At 38.9% G+C, this 19,792-nt stretch overlaps 2 protein-coding genes across 2 annotated transcripts; one reads left to right on the top strand and one right to left on the bottom strand.

The window, feature by feature from the left end:
- Positions 1-5,256: 5,256 nt before the first annotated feature.
- LOC145491428 (tachykinin-like peptides receptor 86C) lies at positions 5,257-7,404 on the bottom strand. Its single transcript, XM_081470621.1, has one exon. The coding sequence runs from the start codon at positions 6,526-6,528 to the stop codon at positions 5,449-5,451; it is 1,080 nt and encodes a 359-aa protein (XP_081326747.1). The 5' UTR covers positions 6,529-7,404; the 3' UTR covers positions 5,257-5,448.
- Positions 7,405-12,335: 4,931 nt separating this feature from the next.
- Positions 12,336-14,081, top strand: LOC145491420 (galanin receptor 2b-like). The gene has a single exon (XM_081470610.1). The coding sequence runs from the start codon at positions 12,735-12,737 to the stop codon at positions 13,842-13,844; it is 1,110 nt and encodes a 369-aa protein (XP_081326736.1). The 5' UTR covers positions 12,336-12,734; the 3' UTR covers positions 13,845-14,081.
- Positions 14,082-19,792: the final 5,711 nt, after the last annotated feature.

A 19,792-nucleotide genomic window follows, 5' to 3' on the forward strand; every position in this document is an offset into this window, starting at 1 on the left:
GGTGTGTCCATCTTATAAGCGTAAAACGGAACGACGCAGACCTTCTGCAGTTAGAACAACACAGCTGTAGGTGACTAGAACACGCGAAATATGGAAGAATGGATTCAGTTTTTGCTTATAAACGTTCCCATTTATACAAACGCGTTTTAAATGAACAAAAATAGTCGTTGCGCCTGGTTTAATACGTGACATTTTATTATCCCTAGTCATTTTTTGGGATTTTGAATAAGATTGAGTATGAATCATCGTAGAGTGGTTTTCACCATGACAGCTGAATATTGTTCTTGTTTCCGCCGGGTTAAAATAATTATCACAAACCGACAAGGTGAAAGATAGATTTGACAAATCTATCTCTGACTGTTAAGTGTCACCAGGGTGAAAATAAGCCTTTGCTTTACTTTACTTTACTTTACTTTGCCTTGGCCGATGGAATAGGCCATTTCCAAGTTGCCTTTTGACTCTGTGTCAAAACGAGTTCTCGTGCAAAACCATTCATATGGAAACGGTGTTTCCCAGAGGGGTTTATTCTCGGCGGGGGGGGGGGGTGGTACTTTGGGAATTTCTGGGTGGGGATGTGCCGCTGGGACCCTGGAACCCTTAGCCTATACCAGAGCTAGTTCAGCTGAATTTTGCTACCCTATACTAGAGTAAACTCCCCAATCCCCCCATCTATCGACATTGTTGAGGCTGATTTTCGTAAATTTAAACTTGCCGATTTGATTTTTTTATATTTTTGAGTGGCATTTCCTGGTTTCCTTAGTCTAGATAAAATCTTCAACCAACTAGTCAGTTTTGTGAAAAATTATACCCTATTCTAGACCCAAACGATCTGATTTATATACCTTATCCAAGAGTAAACTGCTTGAAAACCATACCCTTCACAGCGGCACATACCTATATAGCCCATATATGGCAGTGCCCCGCCTCCCCGGGGTTTATTTTCATGCAAATCAAACTCACTTTTTTATGAAAGGTTTGCACGAGGACTCGTTTCGAAACAGAGGCACAAGGTAACTCGGAAATAGCCAATTTCAATTTGCACACCGAGCAATCCATCTATCTTTCATCTTGTCGGTTTGTGATAATAATTTTAACCCGGCGGAAACAAGAACAATATTCAGTTGTCATGGTGAAAACCACTCTACGAAGATTCATGCTTTGTGGCCATAGTGCACACACCACCTGTATGTCGATCTAACTGACAGATGTTATTTTAAGTGACAACCTAAATTGCAACGTCCTCAGGAAGAGAATTACTGCAGTTGAACATATTGTTATAATTAACAAATGGTAAACACCATAGCGTGTACTATTGAGTTATGGATGCACGCGGGAGGTTGCTAAGCACGAAAGAAGCGTAAGAGTCGCACGAGGCGATAGCCGAGTGCGACTTTAGCTTCTTGAGTGCTTAGCAAACCTCCCAAGTGCATCCATAACTCAATAGTACACGCTATGGCGTTGACCATTTGTTTTATAACATAACATTGAGACACTGGAACAACAGAAGTCCTTTTATTGAACTACATCACAAAAAAATGTTCGTGTAGTCTTACATGACAAGAGAAAACAAGCGCGCGAAAATTCATTCATGACAACCGACTGCACACCAGTAACTCGATAAAGTTTCATCTTCAAACAACTGTGAAGACCGTTTCGCATTTCTGGCAGAAGGACGTCGGTCATTACTTTGGAAACAATGTCTGTCAAAAGATTTGCTTTGTAAACATTAGCACACACGTCAGCAGCGTACACCCATGGGCAAATAGTAGACGCTAAATTAACCAATCAGAGCGCGCGCTTTGCTTTAGTTATGTTATAAAATCAGTTAGCAGTTTACCGGGGAAGGGGAGAGAGAGGTATTCCCAGAAAAGTGGGGAAAGTGTTGCTGAACAAGGCTATTATAAGTTGTGATAAATGGCAAGAAGCAATCTTTTTGCAGACATTTTCAGACGGTTCGTTTCATTCTTATTTGAGGGCACCGCCATTAAGGTAGCACCCAAAAATCAGGTTAGAAAAGAGTTCACTTGACCTGGACGCGAATCTAACGGTCACTGAAAAGCATATCTACAGTGGGTGGGGAGGTAAAAGATAAGCATTTTCTTGACTAAGAGGTTTGTAAGTGAATTTTATTTTACTCTGATGAACCTTAGGAGGGGGCGGAGGTGGGGGGGGGGGGGGGGGAGGAGAATATCCGATCCTCTTGGGTCCCGTTTAAATAAAAAGTCGGCGACCCGGTTCCATGGGCCTCTCCCCTAAATCCGTCATTACAAAATTTCCTTTTAATGTAATGTTTAAATCACTGTATACGGTGGGAGCTTCTGAGATCCTAATTAACCAATCGGGGTTGACCAGACGGGGAAAGCCATACTGTCCTGGCAATTTAATTTTTGATCGTTGATATTATTGATATTTGCCTGTAGCGTATCAGTTTCCTTATTCATGTGGATACTAATCACATCATGAAGACCCTCGTCGCGTGATATAACTGTACCCTCGGTTGTCCGAGAATAATAGCACCTCTGAGTGAACTCAGCTAATAATCAACTTGAGCGCATCTTAGTAGGCATATAAAACAGGATTAAAGAGGACATCAGAGAAAAGGAAAAACCGTGTCGTTCTATGAATTAAATGCAGTTTGTCGTTATTTTCCTGGACTGTTTTCGTATCAGCGAAAGTTAGGAAAATAGAGTAGATATCAAATGGAAGCAAGCAAACAGTAAAGAAGAATTTCAACCAGACGAGAAGGCGAGCTAGTGGCTTCTTCGCCCGTCTTTCTACTTCCGTGACCGTCGATTCTGAGAAAATTGTTCTTGTGCAGTACAAGCCACGGATGATTTCAAAAATGCAAACGAAGAGTATTAGGGAACTCTAACTTACAGTGCCAAAACCAACGCAGGTGAATATGATGAAGGGCTTGGGAAGGAAATACTAATCCGAACTTTAAAGATGTTTACATGGATCGATATTTGGAAAATGCATAAGCTCCCAAAACACGTGCTCTGATCAAATCCTGCGAATATATTTACGAACGTGAAACACGACAGTCAATTGTCGTATTTGTTTGGAAGTTGAAATCTATCTTTAAAACTTTTTGTTGTAAGCCGATAGAGACACTGAGTAAATTGAGATGCTTGCGAGGTTCTTAAGTATAAAATGAAAACCAAACGTTCTTAAGAAAACATGGCCTTTATGTAAAGTTGCCTCCTAAGACGGAATCTGTTAGCTAGCAGGCATTATGCCTTAATTCTCGACACGTCAAGTGGTAGAGCGTGTCGGTCGCTACAATTCTCAACTAAGTTCTTTTACTCTGGAACTGTTAAATTTGTTTTCTTATTCTTATTTCTTAATAATGGTAATAATATTAAAATTTTTATAGCGCCATTTCCCAACGGTTCAATGAATAATATCATTATTATCTTTTGGAAGTACGTTCCACACAGTTGGAGCTGACATCGTAAATGAGCGGTCCCTGTAGCCTTTTAGACTTCTTTTAAATTTCTTTTAGCTTATAACTGTACTTTGTTGCCATATCATATGTAATTTTGATCACAGCAAACTGAAATTGAAATAAAAGACCGTGGAACGGAGATATTACTGTATGGCCTGAGGTCACCGCAAATATAATGATTAATTCAGTTTGTCGAAAGAGAAAAAGACCTCTCGAAATAACACAAACACTTTTTTATCTCATGTGACTGTAACCCGATTTTTTTCCAATTGGATAACTAAAGGCAGATAACAACGACTAAATCTTCCCCTGAAGAACCTTTCAAAAACATTGACTTTTAACAAGTACAAAAAAATACAGCTGTTAACAGAAAAACTCCCATGCTTTTCTGGAGTAACTAGTAAACGTTATGAATAAAGTAGCTTTCGATTAAAATTGGACACAGTAAGTTCAATTAGCATGCAGTAACTGTGTGCTTAGTCTCGAAACTTATTGCGCCTTTCAATTACACGCAAACTCTGCTCAATCAACGTTTACGTTTTTCCCTGCCGTCAATCATCTTATAGCTGAACTCTCAGGAAACAGATGCTAACTTTAATAGATTAAAAAGCTTGTGTTGTGGACTGTGATTGGTAGATCTGGATCTACTCTGTTTGCTTGCTTTTTTGCTTGCTTTTGTTACTGAATTTGCCCTGCTTTTCCTCAAGGTTCGCTGAATGTCGTCGCAATTATGATAGACGGTCGTGGCAAACGCAATCATTAGTTCGGTTTTGAACTTCTGAGCACGCGTGTTATTGAAAGGCAAAGTAATTGGTTTTGTTCGATTTCAAACCTCAAATGAAGTCTTTATAGAAGAAGGCGGGATTTCGGAAATTACTTTGTATTTACTTTGTGTAGTGATACAGCTAGTGCAATTACTACTAAGTGTGTTTCTTATGAGGTGGCATCTTCAAATAAGAAAAGCTTTTAGTTGTTTCTAGCGATAAGAGACTTAACGCAAATGTTAATAATGAAGTCAGGTTTTTGATTGTTTACGTCATTTTGCCATTTCCAAGACATTTATCCAGAAGCAAGATTAGATTAAATCAACGGTTTTTGGTTAATTTAAGTTTAGCGGTATTATCCAGAGATTCAAAATTAACAGGTTATCAGCGAATGGTTTAGCATGTTACAGGTTACATATGAATTTCAAATCTTGTTAGGCGACGAAATGCGGTCTACCCTGGGTGGGAGGTTTTTTTTTTCGTGACGATCGCGGTTTCGCCGCTCACAATCGCAGCTTCGCCACGGAAAAAAACCCTCTGGCACCCATGGTAAATGCGGTGCGGATGAAAAGTATATTGTCTTGTGGTTCTCTTAATTAAAATTGAGGGAATTATCTGTAAATCAGACAGAAAATCCCTTAACGGGTAGTTGTGGTTAAATAAAGGTTCGTTATATAAATTCTTCCCCGTAACTTGTGTTTTTTTTAGCATTCAAACGACCTATAAATAAAGTAAACCAGGCTCTCAGCCAACCATGAAAGAAAAAAACACCTCGTGAACTCCACAATAACCGACAAAAACAGCAAATTGTACATATAAAGTGATAGATTACAATAATGAAATTCTGCAATAGTTTCAGCAGTCTATAGCTAAGGTATTTTTATGAAAAAGTAGTTACTGCTTTTTCATATAAAAGCTGTGACAAATTTGCTTCATGTACATTCTTCGTGTATGATTCTACAGTAACGTCCAAGCGGCAAAGCAATGATGACTGTTATTTCATTTGTTCATCGATTACAATAATGAAATACTTCAACAGTTTCAGCAGCCTAACTCGTTATATGAAAATGTAGCTACTCGGTATTTTCTCAAAGCTGTGACAAATTTACTTCATATTCTTCGTGTATAAAGCTACATAACGCCTGAGAGGCAAAACTATTAATAATATTGTCTCATCTGTAAACTATTGTTAACTCATTACCATTTCACATCTGTTCTATAGTTCATCTCATATAGTTACAACTGCGAACATCTTCCCATTGGCTGAAGTTTCTCACCATTGACAGTAATCTTGTTCTCTTTGTCCAAGTTGATTGCTTCCCGCTCAATACTTTCGGCGCCCTCAGCGAGCCTGCAGCAGAGCCCTCGCAAAGCCTTTCTGTAATTTGTACTTTGAGCAGCATATAAAAGTGGATTAATAAAAGAGTTAAAAAATATTAACACCCTAACAATTCTATGTGCAAGAAATAGTGATGTAAAATTCGGTTCAATTTTTGTTTTTTCAAGTGCGGCAACATACAAAAAGAAGCAGGCGAATGGGAGACAGAGGATGCAAAAAGCCACAGCTAATGAAACAAGAAGTTTCAAAAGCCTCCTCATGTTGCTCTTATCAGCTTCATCTATCACCGGATCAGAAAGATCCCATTTGAGCACTTTAAGAATGGAAAGATGACAAAATGAAATCAAAATTGACGGAAGTACGATAAGAATGATGCAGTGAGTAATGATGTAAATTTTCACTGTTGACTCGTGATCAAGGGTCCATGGTCGAATGCAAGGATACCGAGAGGAACCAAGTGTATGGTCCCTCCTGTACTCCGTCCATAAACTATCTGGTAAGGTCAGGATGATAGCCAAAACCCAAATAAAGGCAATGACTATTCCCGTCTTCTTGGACGCGATATTCCAACTGCTGCTTTTAAACGGTTTCACAATCGCCACATAGCGCTCCACGGCAATTACACAAAGAGTTAGCACCGAGGCATCGAATGTGATGCAAACAATAGCGTTTCCAGCAAAAAGCTTGCAGACGATGTCCCCCATTGTAGCGTTGATCCTGAAATGATTTAAAGCGAAGTCGTAGACGCCAGGACAAAGAAGCAAGGTTAGCAAATCCGCTACAGCCAAATTCATCAGCAGATAGTTTGTTGCTGTGTGCATTGACGGCGTTTTACGCACGATTGTAATGACGATGCCGTTTCCCACGACGCCAAAAAACACCATGAACGAGTACAATGTGGCGAACACGATATCCTGAGATGTTACCTGTAAATGTTCGTGCGACCCGTTTAATTGACTTCCGTTCTGTCCGTTCATCGTAGAGGATCAGAAAAATGACCAGTAAAAACTGACAAACGCGAAACTTTTCGATTCTGTCTGAAGAGTTGACCTACACTCGATCTCGCTTGTAACTTGTAAATTAATATTTGGAACACACGTCCTTCAAGTAATGATATTGTAGTGACCTTCTCGGCACAGTTATCCACCTGTACGCTTTTATGATAGCTACGTGTCCAATGAACGGATGAACTTAAGCTCCATCCCTGATACCGTGCCAGCAGCTCGTGAGCCCGCGAAAGTGTGGACAGGTGATGTTTGGGAAAACAATAAAGTGACAAGAAAACATTTTATTTCAATTTTCGGTGTTTTGTTCGGAAGATAATTGAACATTCATGATTCTAATGAGTTCGTTCGCCTCAATCAGTCTGTAATAAAAAAGGTGAAATATTCTTTGGACCGCTGAGTACTCGATTCTTTTTTTTGTTTTTGTTTTTGTTTTGTAACGTATGAGGATATAAATAAAGTAAATATGCAAATCTTTTGAACCAGGGTTGGCTCTTTAAAGCCTTCAAAAGTTAATTACTCTTGTTTTGTTCTTCCGACTTGTAAGGGATGGGCAATTTCCGTTGGAAGTTCCTCATATGTGATAAATATTAAGGCAAGTTGCAATATCGGTTTACATACAATAGCATATAGATAATGGTTACGCTAATCGCGGCTTAGCTTAATGCTCTAATTTAAGTAAAGCATATGCTTGGATTTTGCCATTGCCTTAATCAACATTAAAAACGCCATTGAATCAAACACGTATGCCGCGGCCTTGTGTTGCGTATTTGTACAGCTTAAAGTTTACCATTGGAAGAGCGAAGACGAAAATCGCTTGGAATTGGCGTGTGGTCTGTATAATTTTTGATAAGATATAGATCATCGGAAAATAACCTGCCTGCCATGCATAACACAATTTTACAGAAGACATTGGTTCCCTGCAAAGCGTCATTTGCTGCTCTTGTTATCAGCCATTTGGCAAACAAGCTACAGATGCCTTGATGAAACAAAGCAACTGTGTGTTTCGCACGCATCAGATTTAAAATTCATGCGTTTGTCCGCCTTTTACATGCAAATTACAAGCTCGGAAGTAGACTCAACTAGACTTATAGGGACATTAATAATATGTTTGCTTACAGATAAGAAATATTGCTGCAAGACTGATAAAACATTAAACAGCTAGATGCTTCCCTATTATGCTTACGCGGTATTATTTTTGGCGTTCGATATTTAACGTCTTTATTTTGACAGGCAGGGTTGTGAATCCTGAACCATTATACCGAAAGCGGGCTGGTAATTAAAAAAATACAGAGATGGTAAAATGTAGTACAAGCTTGGTAATAATATACCAATCAATGGTGATGACCAGTTCCCGTCAGTACCTTATGATAAGGTCTTTTTTCAGCATTAAGATACCTCCGTGACTTTCACATGGCGTTTGAGATGGTTTCAAAGGTTTGCATCAGTAATAACAGACACTGAATTGGTGATAACACTGCTGTTAAGTGCCCTGTAATGCTTCATGTGGGGAACTCAAAATGACTACTCCAGGGGAGAGATACTTTTCGGCTCTCAGTTCCTCTCTAGTTTGTCATTAAAACCTTATGACCGGCATTAGTAAACGCACACTTAGTTTTTAAAAGACTTGTCATTCCGTCCTTGTACAGTTTCTGCTAACTTATCATAAGCCGCGTTAAGATGGCCGCTTGCATTACCACAGACTACATAGAAACCGCTGGTCTGGGTATGCCAAGGGAGTATCGGACAGGCACTTCAGCAGAACGTAAAAGAGCTGAGTCACGAGATTTTGAGTTATTTCTTTTTAGCCACGTACAGAATTAACTTTTAAATTGAAGGAAACCTGAAAATGGTTGTTTACTAAGATAGATAAACACCAAAGAGATTATAGAAAACGACAAAGGAACAAGGATGGTTGAGGATGGAGAAGATTAACACGGATTACCGTGACAAACGACGAACTTGAAAGAATTAGGCTAAAACATTTCTTGAATGCGAGAGCAATCAAAGGATGTACACTAGAGTGATATTTGAAAATTTCCCCTCAACTGGAGGAACCTTTAGGCGAATGCAATTTTAAGAACTTTCAAATATCACGAGTATTCTAAATCCTTAATTGCTCGAGCTTTCATACAATAACTCACTTATTATACGACTGGGAAATTATAATCGTGAGTGCGTTAGTTTACGGTGCAGGGCAAATAAAAAATTACCGATAAATTGGCCTGCTCTCAGGCGATCAAAATGAAGTAATTTTCTCAGTTATATAATGAGGGACTTAATTCTACCACTTTATGTCACAGACCTAGATAGGATTTTAAAAGCTACTCATATGAAGGTTGTTAAGTTGGCAAAACATACCGTAAGAAGGGATCGATGGTGGTGCAGCAGAGATGGGTAGACATACCTGCATCTACCAGCGGGTGATTACCATTCATAGTGGTTGAAGGAAAAGAACTTCTGTCCGGTCTTGAGACAAATTGAGAGGCCCAGCAAAGCTCTTCGTTATCGGTGCGGCGGTTAATTAAGTAAGTTACTTTACTTCAACTTGGGTTGATGAGGCTGATTAGGCCCCTAGCAAATTAAAATGCTTCAAATGCTTCTTGAAGGATTAAGAGGCCCTGCGCCTAAGAAACGACCGATGATTTCCGGCTAAAAAATAAAATCGGCCGATTTTTATCTCCCAAGCAGAGGTTACCGAATACTATTTAAAAATGAATTTCTTTTGTTTCAGTTTCGCTTTAAACCAAAAATATCGAGCCGCAAACTTTTTCCGTCTGATAGCAGCAAAATCAGGCCGAAAATAAGCCCCCACAAAAAACTGTTCAGAAATTGCTATCGCAACGCAAAATAATGAGAAAACTACACAGTGTTGAAGAAAAAGGCCTTTTAATGCAATATCATTCGATAAACATCAAAAAACTGCCGAAGCGATCAAAAAAATAAAGTTTCAAATATTGCATACTAAATTAGATGGAGCGTTGGAGCTGATTTTAAAATAATTATTTCTCAAAAGTTCAACGCTTTTGAAAGCAATCACAGTGATGAATTAGACATTGGAGGGATATACATCACGTTTCTGGAAAAACGTTTTTCGGCCAAAGTATATTGACCTTGTACAAAGCGTTCAAAGTTACCGTGTTTACCGTTATCCTGCTACTTCGGCGAAACACTTCTCTTTTGCCAATACGGCCGTGGATAGCGTGGTAAACGCCACTTTAAACCTTGCTAGGCATACAAAGATCATCCTGAGTAGAAGGATGTAGAATTGAAAGAGAAAGGAAGATGAAAAATACGCAGAAAAAGAAAATAAATCGAAATTACCATCTGCTAACGAAAGTTGAATCTGGAAAATGTCGTGGCGTGACAGCGGCCATTGACGTCATTCGTATAAATAGCGACGGAATCCAAACGAATGCACAAATAGGAAAGCGATTTTTCCCGGCCAGAAAACGTTTGGTGGAACAATGTTATGTTATTTTTCACAAATGATGGTCACTGAAAAAGAAAAACTTCCCCAACCGCCACACCGTTTTGGCCGCAGCGTGATCTGAGTTATGGGGTCACGACTGGATCCCTAGCCGCTGACCGCCCGAAGAACGTTGCAGACTCGTTTTCCCACGCTCTTGCGACTTGACGTGACAAATGACGTCAATGGCCGCTGTCACGCCACGACATTTTCCAGATTCAACTTTCGTTGGGAGATGGTAATTTCGAGTTATTTTCTTTTTCTGCGTATTTTTCATCTTCCTGTGTCTTTTAATTCTACGTCCTTCTACTTAGGATGGTCTTTGAATGCCTAGCAAGGTTTAAAGTGGCGTTTAACACGCTATCCACGGCCGTATTGGCAAAAGAGAAGTGTTTCGCCGAAGTAGCAGGATAACGGTAAACACGGTAACTTTGAACGCTTTGTACAAGGTCAATATACTTTGGCCGAAAAACGTTTTTCCAGAAACGTGATGTATATCCCTCCAATGTCTAATTCATCACTGTGATTGCTTTCAAAAGCGTTGAACTTTTGAGAAATAATTATTTTAAAATCAGCTCCAACGCTCCATCTAATTTAGTATGCAATATTTGAAACTTTACTTTTTTGATCGCTTCGGCAGTTTTTTGATGTTTATCGAATGATATTGCATTAAAAGGCCTTTTTCTTCAACACTGTGTAGTTTTCTCATTATTTTGCGTTGCGATAGTAATTTCTGAACAGTTTTTTGTGGGGGCTTATTTTCGGCCTGATTTTGCTGCTATCAGACGGAAAAAGTTTGCGGCTCGATATTTTTGGTTTAAAGCGAAACTGAAACAAAAGAAATTCATTTTTAAATAGTATTCGGTAACCTCTACTTGGGAGATAAAAATCGGCCGATTTTATTTTTTAGCCGGAAATCATCGGTCGTTTCTTAGGCGCAGGGCCTCTTAAGTTTTGTGAAAACGTTGGCAACATTTGGAATTGTTAACACAACGGATTCACAGTATACAAAATATCACTAGGATAGTTTGTCTCCGTACTTTTGATTCATCTTTGATATTTTAAGCTAAAAACCCTGGAGACCACTGATGCTGATTTACACGCGCCAAGTTTTCAAAATCAGACTAGTTTTCCACACGCTTTATCTCTGAAACGAAGTCCGTGACCCCCATTTCTTTTTCATTTCTGAAACAAGTAATTTATTATCTCTCCGCAGTAGAGGTTTGAAGAAAATCTATCGAGTAGAACATTTTCGCGCGAACGTCCTTAAGTAACCATTGAGCAGGCTCACCTTTAAGTCAAGCTCGTGAGCGGCGAAGAGCAAAGCGTTTCGGCGAGAAGGAGTCTGGTGAAGAGGTTCGCTAACCCCTATTAAGCGGCCACCTCCCATTTCCCCGATGGTGGCCGCTTAATAGGGGTTCGACTGTATTCGGTTCACCGATGACTTCATAAAAAACAACTCCCTACCCTCAACATTCTGCCCTAAAAATACCACCTACTGGACTGCCAGTTGCGTTCGAGATTTTAATTATCTTTTGTAATTTCGCTACAGAAAGCTGCAAAGATCTGAAATACGTAAACATATATGTATTTGCCGACCGGGAGGTCCGTATTTAATGGGAAAAACTGTGCCGACGTCTTGAGTTAGGCGTGCGCCGAGGGCACTGTTTTCACAATACGGATCGACCAAGGCCGGAAGATAATGTGTTTATGTTTTTTCTCTGCGGTATTACTTAGAAAGCTTCTTTTGTGTTGAATTTTAATTAAAGCCATTCAGTTCAAATCGGTCGGGCACGAAAAGCGATACTGCTTGCATAATTAATTGCTTGACTCTGTGCTGAATGTTTCGATTTTAAGTTGTTTTACGGCGTAACAAAACAGCATAAAAAGTTACCAAAGCTAGAAATTTCGGAGCAGTTCATACTTGAGGTCCCGATGGAAAATACGGATCACTTGAGTGCGCGCATTAACCAATCAAACTCAAGGATGTAGGATTTCGGAGCGCCGAGAAGCTGGAGAAAAAATAAATCCTGTTATCTCGGTAACTGCATTGTACGACGTAAAAACAAATGTTCTACACTTTGTACTTTAAGTAAATATTGCTTACACCACCAACACGAAACCAAAATAAAAGTTTCAGAGAATTATTCAGATACTGTTAGTAAATGTTTATCAGAAAAGGAACCTGCGAGGCTTCTGGTACGTTGCCAATGATTAACACCGATTGTTTTACGAAACATTCACTATAGCTACCACTAATTACAATTGAGCAAACTCGACAAATTTGGTAATAAAATTTTGTAATATAATTCCAAAGCTTGTTCTCTGTTCCTTCTTCAAAAGGTCGCTACCGCTAACGGTGACAACTCTAATTAACGATGTTCTAATTACTGACCAGCTCCCCGGGTTAAGTATCACCCTCGTGTTTAATTGCCAGCTGTTCATTTCAAGTTGGCAACTGCCGAGTACGACGAGTCGTGATCCTTCTGGCCACAGGATCGAGCACAGTGGGCGGTTGTGTGCCTTCCGACAGGCTTTTCGTTAATCTCCGGGTAAATTTGGAGACTTACAAACTGTGAGAACATCCATCAGTGAACACGTAAACTGCTGATTAAAGTAGATAGCAGTTGTGATCTCAGTCCGGTGCGGATGATCGTGTTGGTTGTCAGTTGTCAAACGTAAAAGCAATTGTCGGCTCTAATCAGAAACGATGGAAAATAACACCTCCAAAGAACTTTCTCATTTTAGCAAAGAAAGCAACTCAATATCAACTCAGGACATAATTTTTGCTGCGCTGTACGCGGGTATCGTCATTCCTGGTGTAGTTGGCAATGGAATGGTAATCACCATCGTGCGAAAAACGCCATCAATGCACACAACAACAAACTATTTACTCTTGAACTTGGCGGTGGCCGACTTGTTAACTTTACTTCTCTGTCCTGGACTTTATGACTTTGCTTTAACCAAAGTTCGACTGGAAGGATTCTCAGGGGATCTGGTCTGCAAGCTTTTTGCTGGAAATGCAGTTGTTCCAGTCACCATCAATGTAGCTGTTCTTACAGTTTGCACGATCTCAGTAGAAAGATATTTGGCGCTTCTGAGACCTTTTCAATCTAATTTGAGGATAAGCGAGGATAAAGTGAAATACGTTATAGTAGCACTATGGTTTCTTGCCTTCTTATCTTGCATCCCAGACATTCAAGCCAATACGTTTGACACCACATCTTCCAAATACCCATGCAAACGTCCTTGGAGTTTGGACGAGTATTTCCTCCACAAGCCCTTCATCATATTCACCTGTGTTGGTTTTGGCATTGTAAGCTCCCTTATACTTTTTATTTGTCATTTCGAAATCGTGCGCGGTTTGTATTTCGCAAAAACAATCTTCTCAGAATCAACGATTACGGAGGCAGAAAGACGAGCAAAGAGGCAACTGGCTCGCCTTCTTATCTGGTTGGCACTTGTGTTCGCTGTTTGTTCTCTGCCATTTTCTTTTTACTTTATTTTCTTGATCTCCGCCGATTTCAGGACTGTACAGAAAAATTACGAAATATTATTCTCACTGCATAGATTATCTCGGTTTCTACTTTTCTCGAATTCGTTTTTAAATCCAATCTTGTACGCTTTACAAAGCTCAAACTTTCGTGACGGATTCAACTCTATTTTTAATTTAGGGCCACTCGGCTGTAAGCCTTGCGCAAAGAATAGGAATTCTGCCAGAAATGTAAGTTTAACTGGTTTTACTCAAGCTGAGGTAGCGGAAAATTATGTTTTGGAAACTAACGTTGATGTAATCGCAGGTGCTGAAACTAATGACTAAAATATGGCCAAAGATTCGTTTGCATGTCGCTCACCAGTCGGTTGTTTTAATTGAAAAACTCTCCAACTTTCGGAAATAATAAAATTGAACATCGGTGGTGAAAACTGAAAACTGACGACTGTTTGCGTAAGCTAATGTGTAATAACCGAAGTATGTTAAGTAAATCTGACATCTCTGTTCCCTGTACAAACAAATGTTAAATTAAGTTTTACACTGACATGTTCGTTAGTTATTACATGTAAGATACATGATGCTATTTGCAACTCATTGCAAATAAATTATGAGGGCTTTCAACTTAAGGCAGGGTTTTATGCATGAAGATAGGTATTTTTCTGGTAGGCAAAGTTTTGTATTTTGATCAAGAAATAGATAACTAAGAAATATGTAGTGAGTAATGTTGTTATAAAAAATAAAGGATATATCTGTATCATTTACATTTTAAAATTTGACAAAAGTATTGTTTGATGTAAAGATAATGTTAAGAGAAGTGATAAGTAAAATTTTGGTGGAAGTTCATTCAGAACAATCCGTCAAAATCTGATGGGACAAACCTGCTGGTTTTCAACTTCTTTGTGGCGAAATATATGTGTTCAGCTTGATTAAACGTTCGCAATACTATGAAAATCAATGTTAGGACTTTATAAATTGACTTCATTTTGCAACGATTCCAATACCATTTCACTAGTGGAAAGCGCCTGAAGCGCCGATAATCGAGCGGCGTTAAGTTCTAAATCTTTAAGATATTTTTTTGATCTTTATGTTGCTTTTCTTATTACTTGACCATTTGAAATCGAGGTTATTTGTAATTTTGGAACCCCAAATCCAAGTCTGATTTCGGTGGCCTGCATGCTAGTAGAATTTGGCGTTTTCAAAAAGACAAAAGGAACGGCAGACGCAACAATGTTGTGTAACAACAAAGGGTATTTTGAACCGTGAAATTCCTTCGAACTGCACCGCACTAAGTGACTTTTTCACAAACCAGACTAGATGTACATTTAAATTTAGCTAGTAAGATTCTGAATTCATCGGCGGCAAGAGAACATCGTTTCTTGTCGGCAGATAGTCTTGAACATGGAGTCTATTAACGAAGTTGCACGTTACACCAAGAGCCCATTACACGGTATTGTACACGAACGTTGATGCCAAAGCAAGTTTTCAAATTCGTCATCCAAATAAAGAGATGAAAGATCGATATTTGAAGTGCTTAATAACCTCGTTCCCAGGATCTCTGATGTAGCCATCCAGGGAACCGTGAAGAAGAGAAACCCTGGAAACTAGGTTGGTGCCTAAGCTGACATTTCTGGTCGTTCCTTTTGGGTTCAGAGCGAGAGATTCAAGTTTGCAATAATGTGGGCTAGAGCTGTCACAAAACGAAGATCATTTGACAACATACATAATAGCTCCTTTGTTATTCAATATAAAATAATCTTTATTTGAAATTCGCAAGCATGAGGGCAAGAGGCGGTAAGGTAAACTTATTGGTGATAATAATCATTGCTTTTCTACTCAGATTGGCGATACCAACGGCGGCTTTGAACCAGCAAGCAGTTTGGAAACAGCAGCTCGAAATGTTTCAGGTTATGAGACATCTCATAACAGATTCTTCGTATGAAGCCCACAGTCAACGACTGAAACAATATTCAATGAATGACATTTCTCCAAAGGCGCTTGTAATCCTCAGAAATACTTGTCTGGTTGTTGTTATCAATGTTTATTTCTTTAAGTTCTGTAGGCGAGGCCAGCAATATCTCACATGGTGAGATCTAAGGGGGAAGAAAATGGCCTGTTAGAACGCTGAAACATTTCAAAACAAAGTCGGTGAATATGTACTATGTAGTTGGTTCCGAAAGTGAATTTAATTAAATAGTAAACTGAAGCAAATTATTAACTTGTCTATTATAAAACTACACGGATGTAATGACATTTATCTAACCAATGTCCTTTTAACAAAGTACAACTTTTGTAGAACTTGAAATCGGTCAAGATTTAAATCTGATGTAAACAGAATTCTCGGCTAATTCACCAAGTGGTGTTCATTTAAAAAAATTCTCACGATCATTCACTGGCCAGGAGTTTTAGATGAACTTTTGGAAAATAAAGTAAGACGATAAAGAATGAACAAAAAAGAACTTGACCCTTGTATACGATCTCAGTTATTTTCAGGGGATAAGTATTATACGCTACATAAATTAAATACAAGCAGACAAATACAGAAGAAAGCGTTGATTACTACTCAACTGAACAACTGTCGCATACCTCACAGCTAAAGTTCTTTCGATTTTCCTCTGGAATTGGTTTTCTGTAGTAGATGGGATCCGCATCGAATTTTCTATACACACAACTCAGCGGCTTGAAAAGTCTGCGGTATGTTCGCGTTACTAAGAAGATAGCAGCAACCAAGAAAACAGCAAACACGCATGCAGCGTCCAAGGCAATCTGGTAGTGAATTTCAAACGTAATAGAGATAGAAGTCATTTTTGTCTTAAATTTTAACACTCTTACGTGGCAAAGTAGTTAATTTCAGTTTTTTTTTTGTTTGATCCGCTCGCACCTCGTTTCACATCAGATTGTCTGTTTCTCGAGAACTAAAGTTCTGACAAATAAAAAGTTGCTTATTTAGCGACATCTTTCGCTTGTTAAAATGTTGTCATGTGATTGGCTGATTTGAAAGACATCTGCAATTAGGCTGTTTGGAGAAGGAATAGAATCGCGATTATCAAGGGCGAAATACAGGCTAAAAACCTCGCAATATAAGCAGGCGATTCTTCACTTAACTGAAAAAGATAATAGTTCCAAAAACGTGAAATTTATCACGTTCAACTTTAAAACTTTGATCACACCAGAATGTCCTCTCCTGCCAACAGTGTTTTCGATATTTTAGGAACCACCAACGCAAACCTGTAGTGGGCATCCCACGCATACATATAGTGAGCTATATTTAGCGTACAATGCAGTATTTTTAGCGCAGTGTTACTCAATTTAGACTCAGACTCTAAAAGTTTCACTTTCGCTTTCGATTTTCATTTATTCATAGGAAAATAAGCTGGCAAATGAATTATGTATTTGGGGTAGGGATAGTATTGAGTTTTATGGTATGGCATTAATTATTCCTATTTTTGGAAGACTATCAAGAATTCATGTCATGTCCTTTTTAACGGGTTGGTTATTTAAGCCGGAGATTTTTTCCGTAATTACAAAGTTAGAGAACGTTTTGTAAGATATTACGCGATGATCCACAGCTGATCTAGCTTTAAATTTGTGATAAAAGTAATTTATTTAGATTATGATGTTAAATTATCCTGAAGTTTTCAATACAAAGGAATCAAACAAGCAACGAGAAATGGTGAAAGAATAATAATATGCGGTTTAATTCCCATAGAGCTCGCCGGACAGATGATCGAATGCAGCAACAGTGCCCAAGTGATGCAAAACATGCGCAGTCTCTATTAGTCAGTTTGCCTGCTTTCATGCTTTTAATCGGATTATTTTTGTCATCAAAATCCAAAATGAAATATTAGTTTTACAAAACAGTTCGCGCATAACGCTGCGTAAAATAATGATCAGTAAATATTCACAATTTGTTTGTGATTCATGACCAGGCTAATTGATTTGAACACATTTCCATATCATCCTGAAAAGGTACGTGATGTTGCGAGTATAAAGTGATACCTGGGCAAATAATGTCGAAAGGAAGTAAACAAAGCGTTGGCGGGTTGCTTGATTCACGTACAGATGAAGCAGAACCAGAAAATTCAAAGGCCATGGCCAATTAAATCGAAAAAAAAAAAGAAACAAAATAAGGTGCGTTTGTTTTAGAATAAAAATTAGTTTCATCGGCTGATAACTGTCAGCTTTAAATATAGAGGAAAAACTGAGGCCACATTCGTTCTTATATGTTTTTGATCACTCGTTTTATTTCAACAACGCAATAGCGGTAGTCTTGAATCGCCCACAAGTCGAGCTTCGAAAGCTGAGCCCGGAATCGGAGGGAAATGTTTGCGACGCACAAAACCGAGTACGAAGTGAGGCAAATGAGCGCAAGCTCGACTTGTTTCTCGTGTGAAAAAACAGCTCTGCGACTACGTATAAGGCTACAACTGTGAAGGGCTTTGAGAAAGTCTAGCGGATAAGATAGGGCTGGACTCCGTTTTCAAATTTCTTTAGTCTGAACAAATGCATGTTATTCGACGAAAACGACACTGGAGTGTTTCCATCGTAACCGTGTGGCCTACTAGAGGCTAAAACGAGCTGAAACGCAGATCAGCGTCGACGGGGTATAAACGTGTCACGAGCTGTCTGCGGAAATGTATGACTCTGTAATTTATCCCACACGGCGACCAACAATTAACGGGGTTTCATGTTTCACTAGAGTAGTATAATTCATGGTAGGGCACATTTAGTCGCCTTCCCCTTCACTCCTTAAATGTTAACCGCAAGCAAACAGCAGGAAATAAATGCTACTGTAACCGCAAGCAAACACAGTATATAAAATTTAACCGCAAGCAAACGACAGTAAATAAAAGCAAACTATATATGTGTCCGACCATGAATTATATCCCATACAAACATCCAAATCAATGAAGAAAGTGCACTCTTCGAGTTCTTTTTTTGATATAAAAGGCACTTCAACTATTGCATTTATTTCGAGACGTAACGAGTTCTGTTGTGTAGCGTTTTATCATTATAACTGTGACTAGTTACGTTACGTAACGTTATACTCAGTATAATAGGGAACGTAAGGCTGGTTTTCACCAGAGCATAAGCACAAGCACAAACATAAGCATAAGCACACAAGTGAACACAGCCGCGACATAGGCATAAACATAAGCATAAGCAGAAACATAAGAAGAACGAACCCACTTGTTTGTCTTGTGCAGTTTTCACTATTAACGCACTCCGGCGACATAACTGCCGGCATAAGCATAAGCACAAGAGAATCAGACCTGTTCGTTTCTCTTGTGCTTATGCTTATGTCGAGCGCATTACTAGTGAAAATAGCACAAGGCAAATAAGTGGGTTCGTTCTTCTTATGCTTCCGCTTATGCTTGTGCTTGTGCTTATGCTCTAGTAAAAACCAGCCTTTAAGGAAACCACAACGGCAACAGCAACGTCGCCAGTCAAAAGGTTTAATGAGCAATACAATGGCTGTGCACGTTCATTAAAACATAACATAACACAACACAACACGACACGACACGACACGACACGACACGACACGACACGACACGACACGACACAACAGAACAGAACAGAACAGAACAGAACATAACATAACATAATATAACAATACAATGGCTGTGCACGTTCATTATAATTCTTAATGTTTTGCCGCCCTCTCGCCCTCTGCAAAAAAAAAAAAAAAAAAACAAGAAATGACCAAATTCTGCGTTGTACGGAAAACGTGAACCACGGCATAGCGGATAATTTTTAAAATTTACATTTCGAATATTACGGTGTGTTCCATATTTAGCTTCGATATAGTTTTGACAAAGAGAAACAGATTAAACGACTTTATAGTATCGCAAGATTAGTAGGTAAAATATAAATTCATTTTTAAATCGACATTTATTATTGTCCTCGCCGTCGCCGTCGTAGCTATCCCTAATATATGTCTTGAATGAAGCTACCGCGTTACTGTACGTGATGAAATACAACGCGAAAACAAAAGCAAACTTAGATCCACATGCATGTGTTTTAAGGCAGGTGCTGACGGTTTGTGTCATCAGGTATATAAATTAATTTGCTATAGGTGGACTACGATTGGCGCAATAATATTAATCAAACAAAACCATATAAAAAAGAAAACAAAAACCAAATCCAATAGCTAATTTACCTGAGAATAAAAGTGAAGTCGATCGTGAATATCTCTACCTCGCTACAAACTGGCACTGAAAGTTATATTATCCCACGTGGCTATCTTCTCCCCATGAATCGTTGATGCAATTTGG

The sequence above is a fragment of the Orbicella franksi genome, chromosome 1 (genome assembly GCF_964199315.1).
Source record: "Orbicella franksi chromosome 1, jaOrbFran1.1, whole genome shotgun sequence".
Lineage (NCBI taxonomy): Eukaryota > Metazoa > Cnidaria > Anthozoa > Scleractinia > Merulinidae > Orbicella > Orbicella franksi.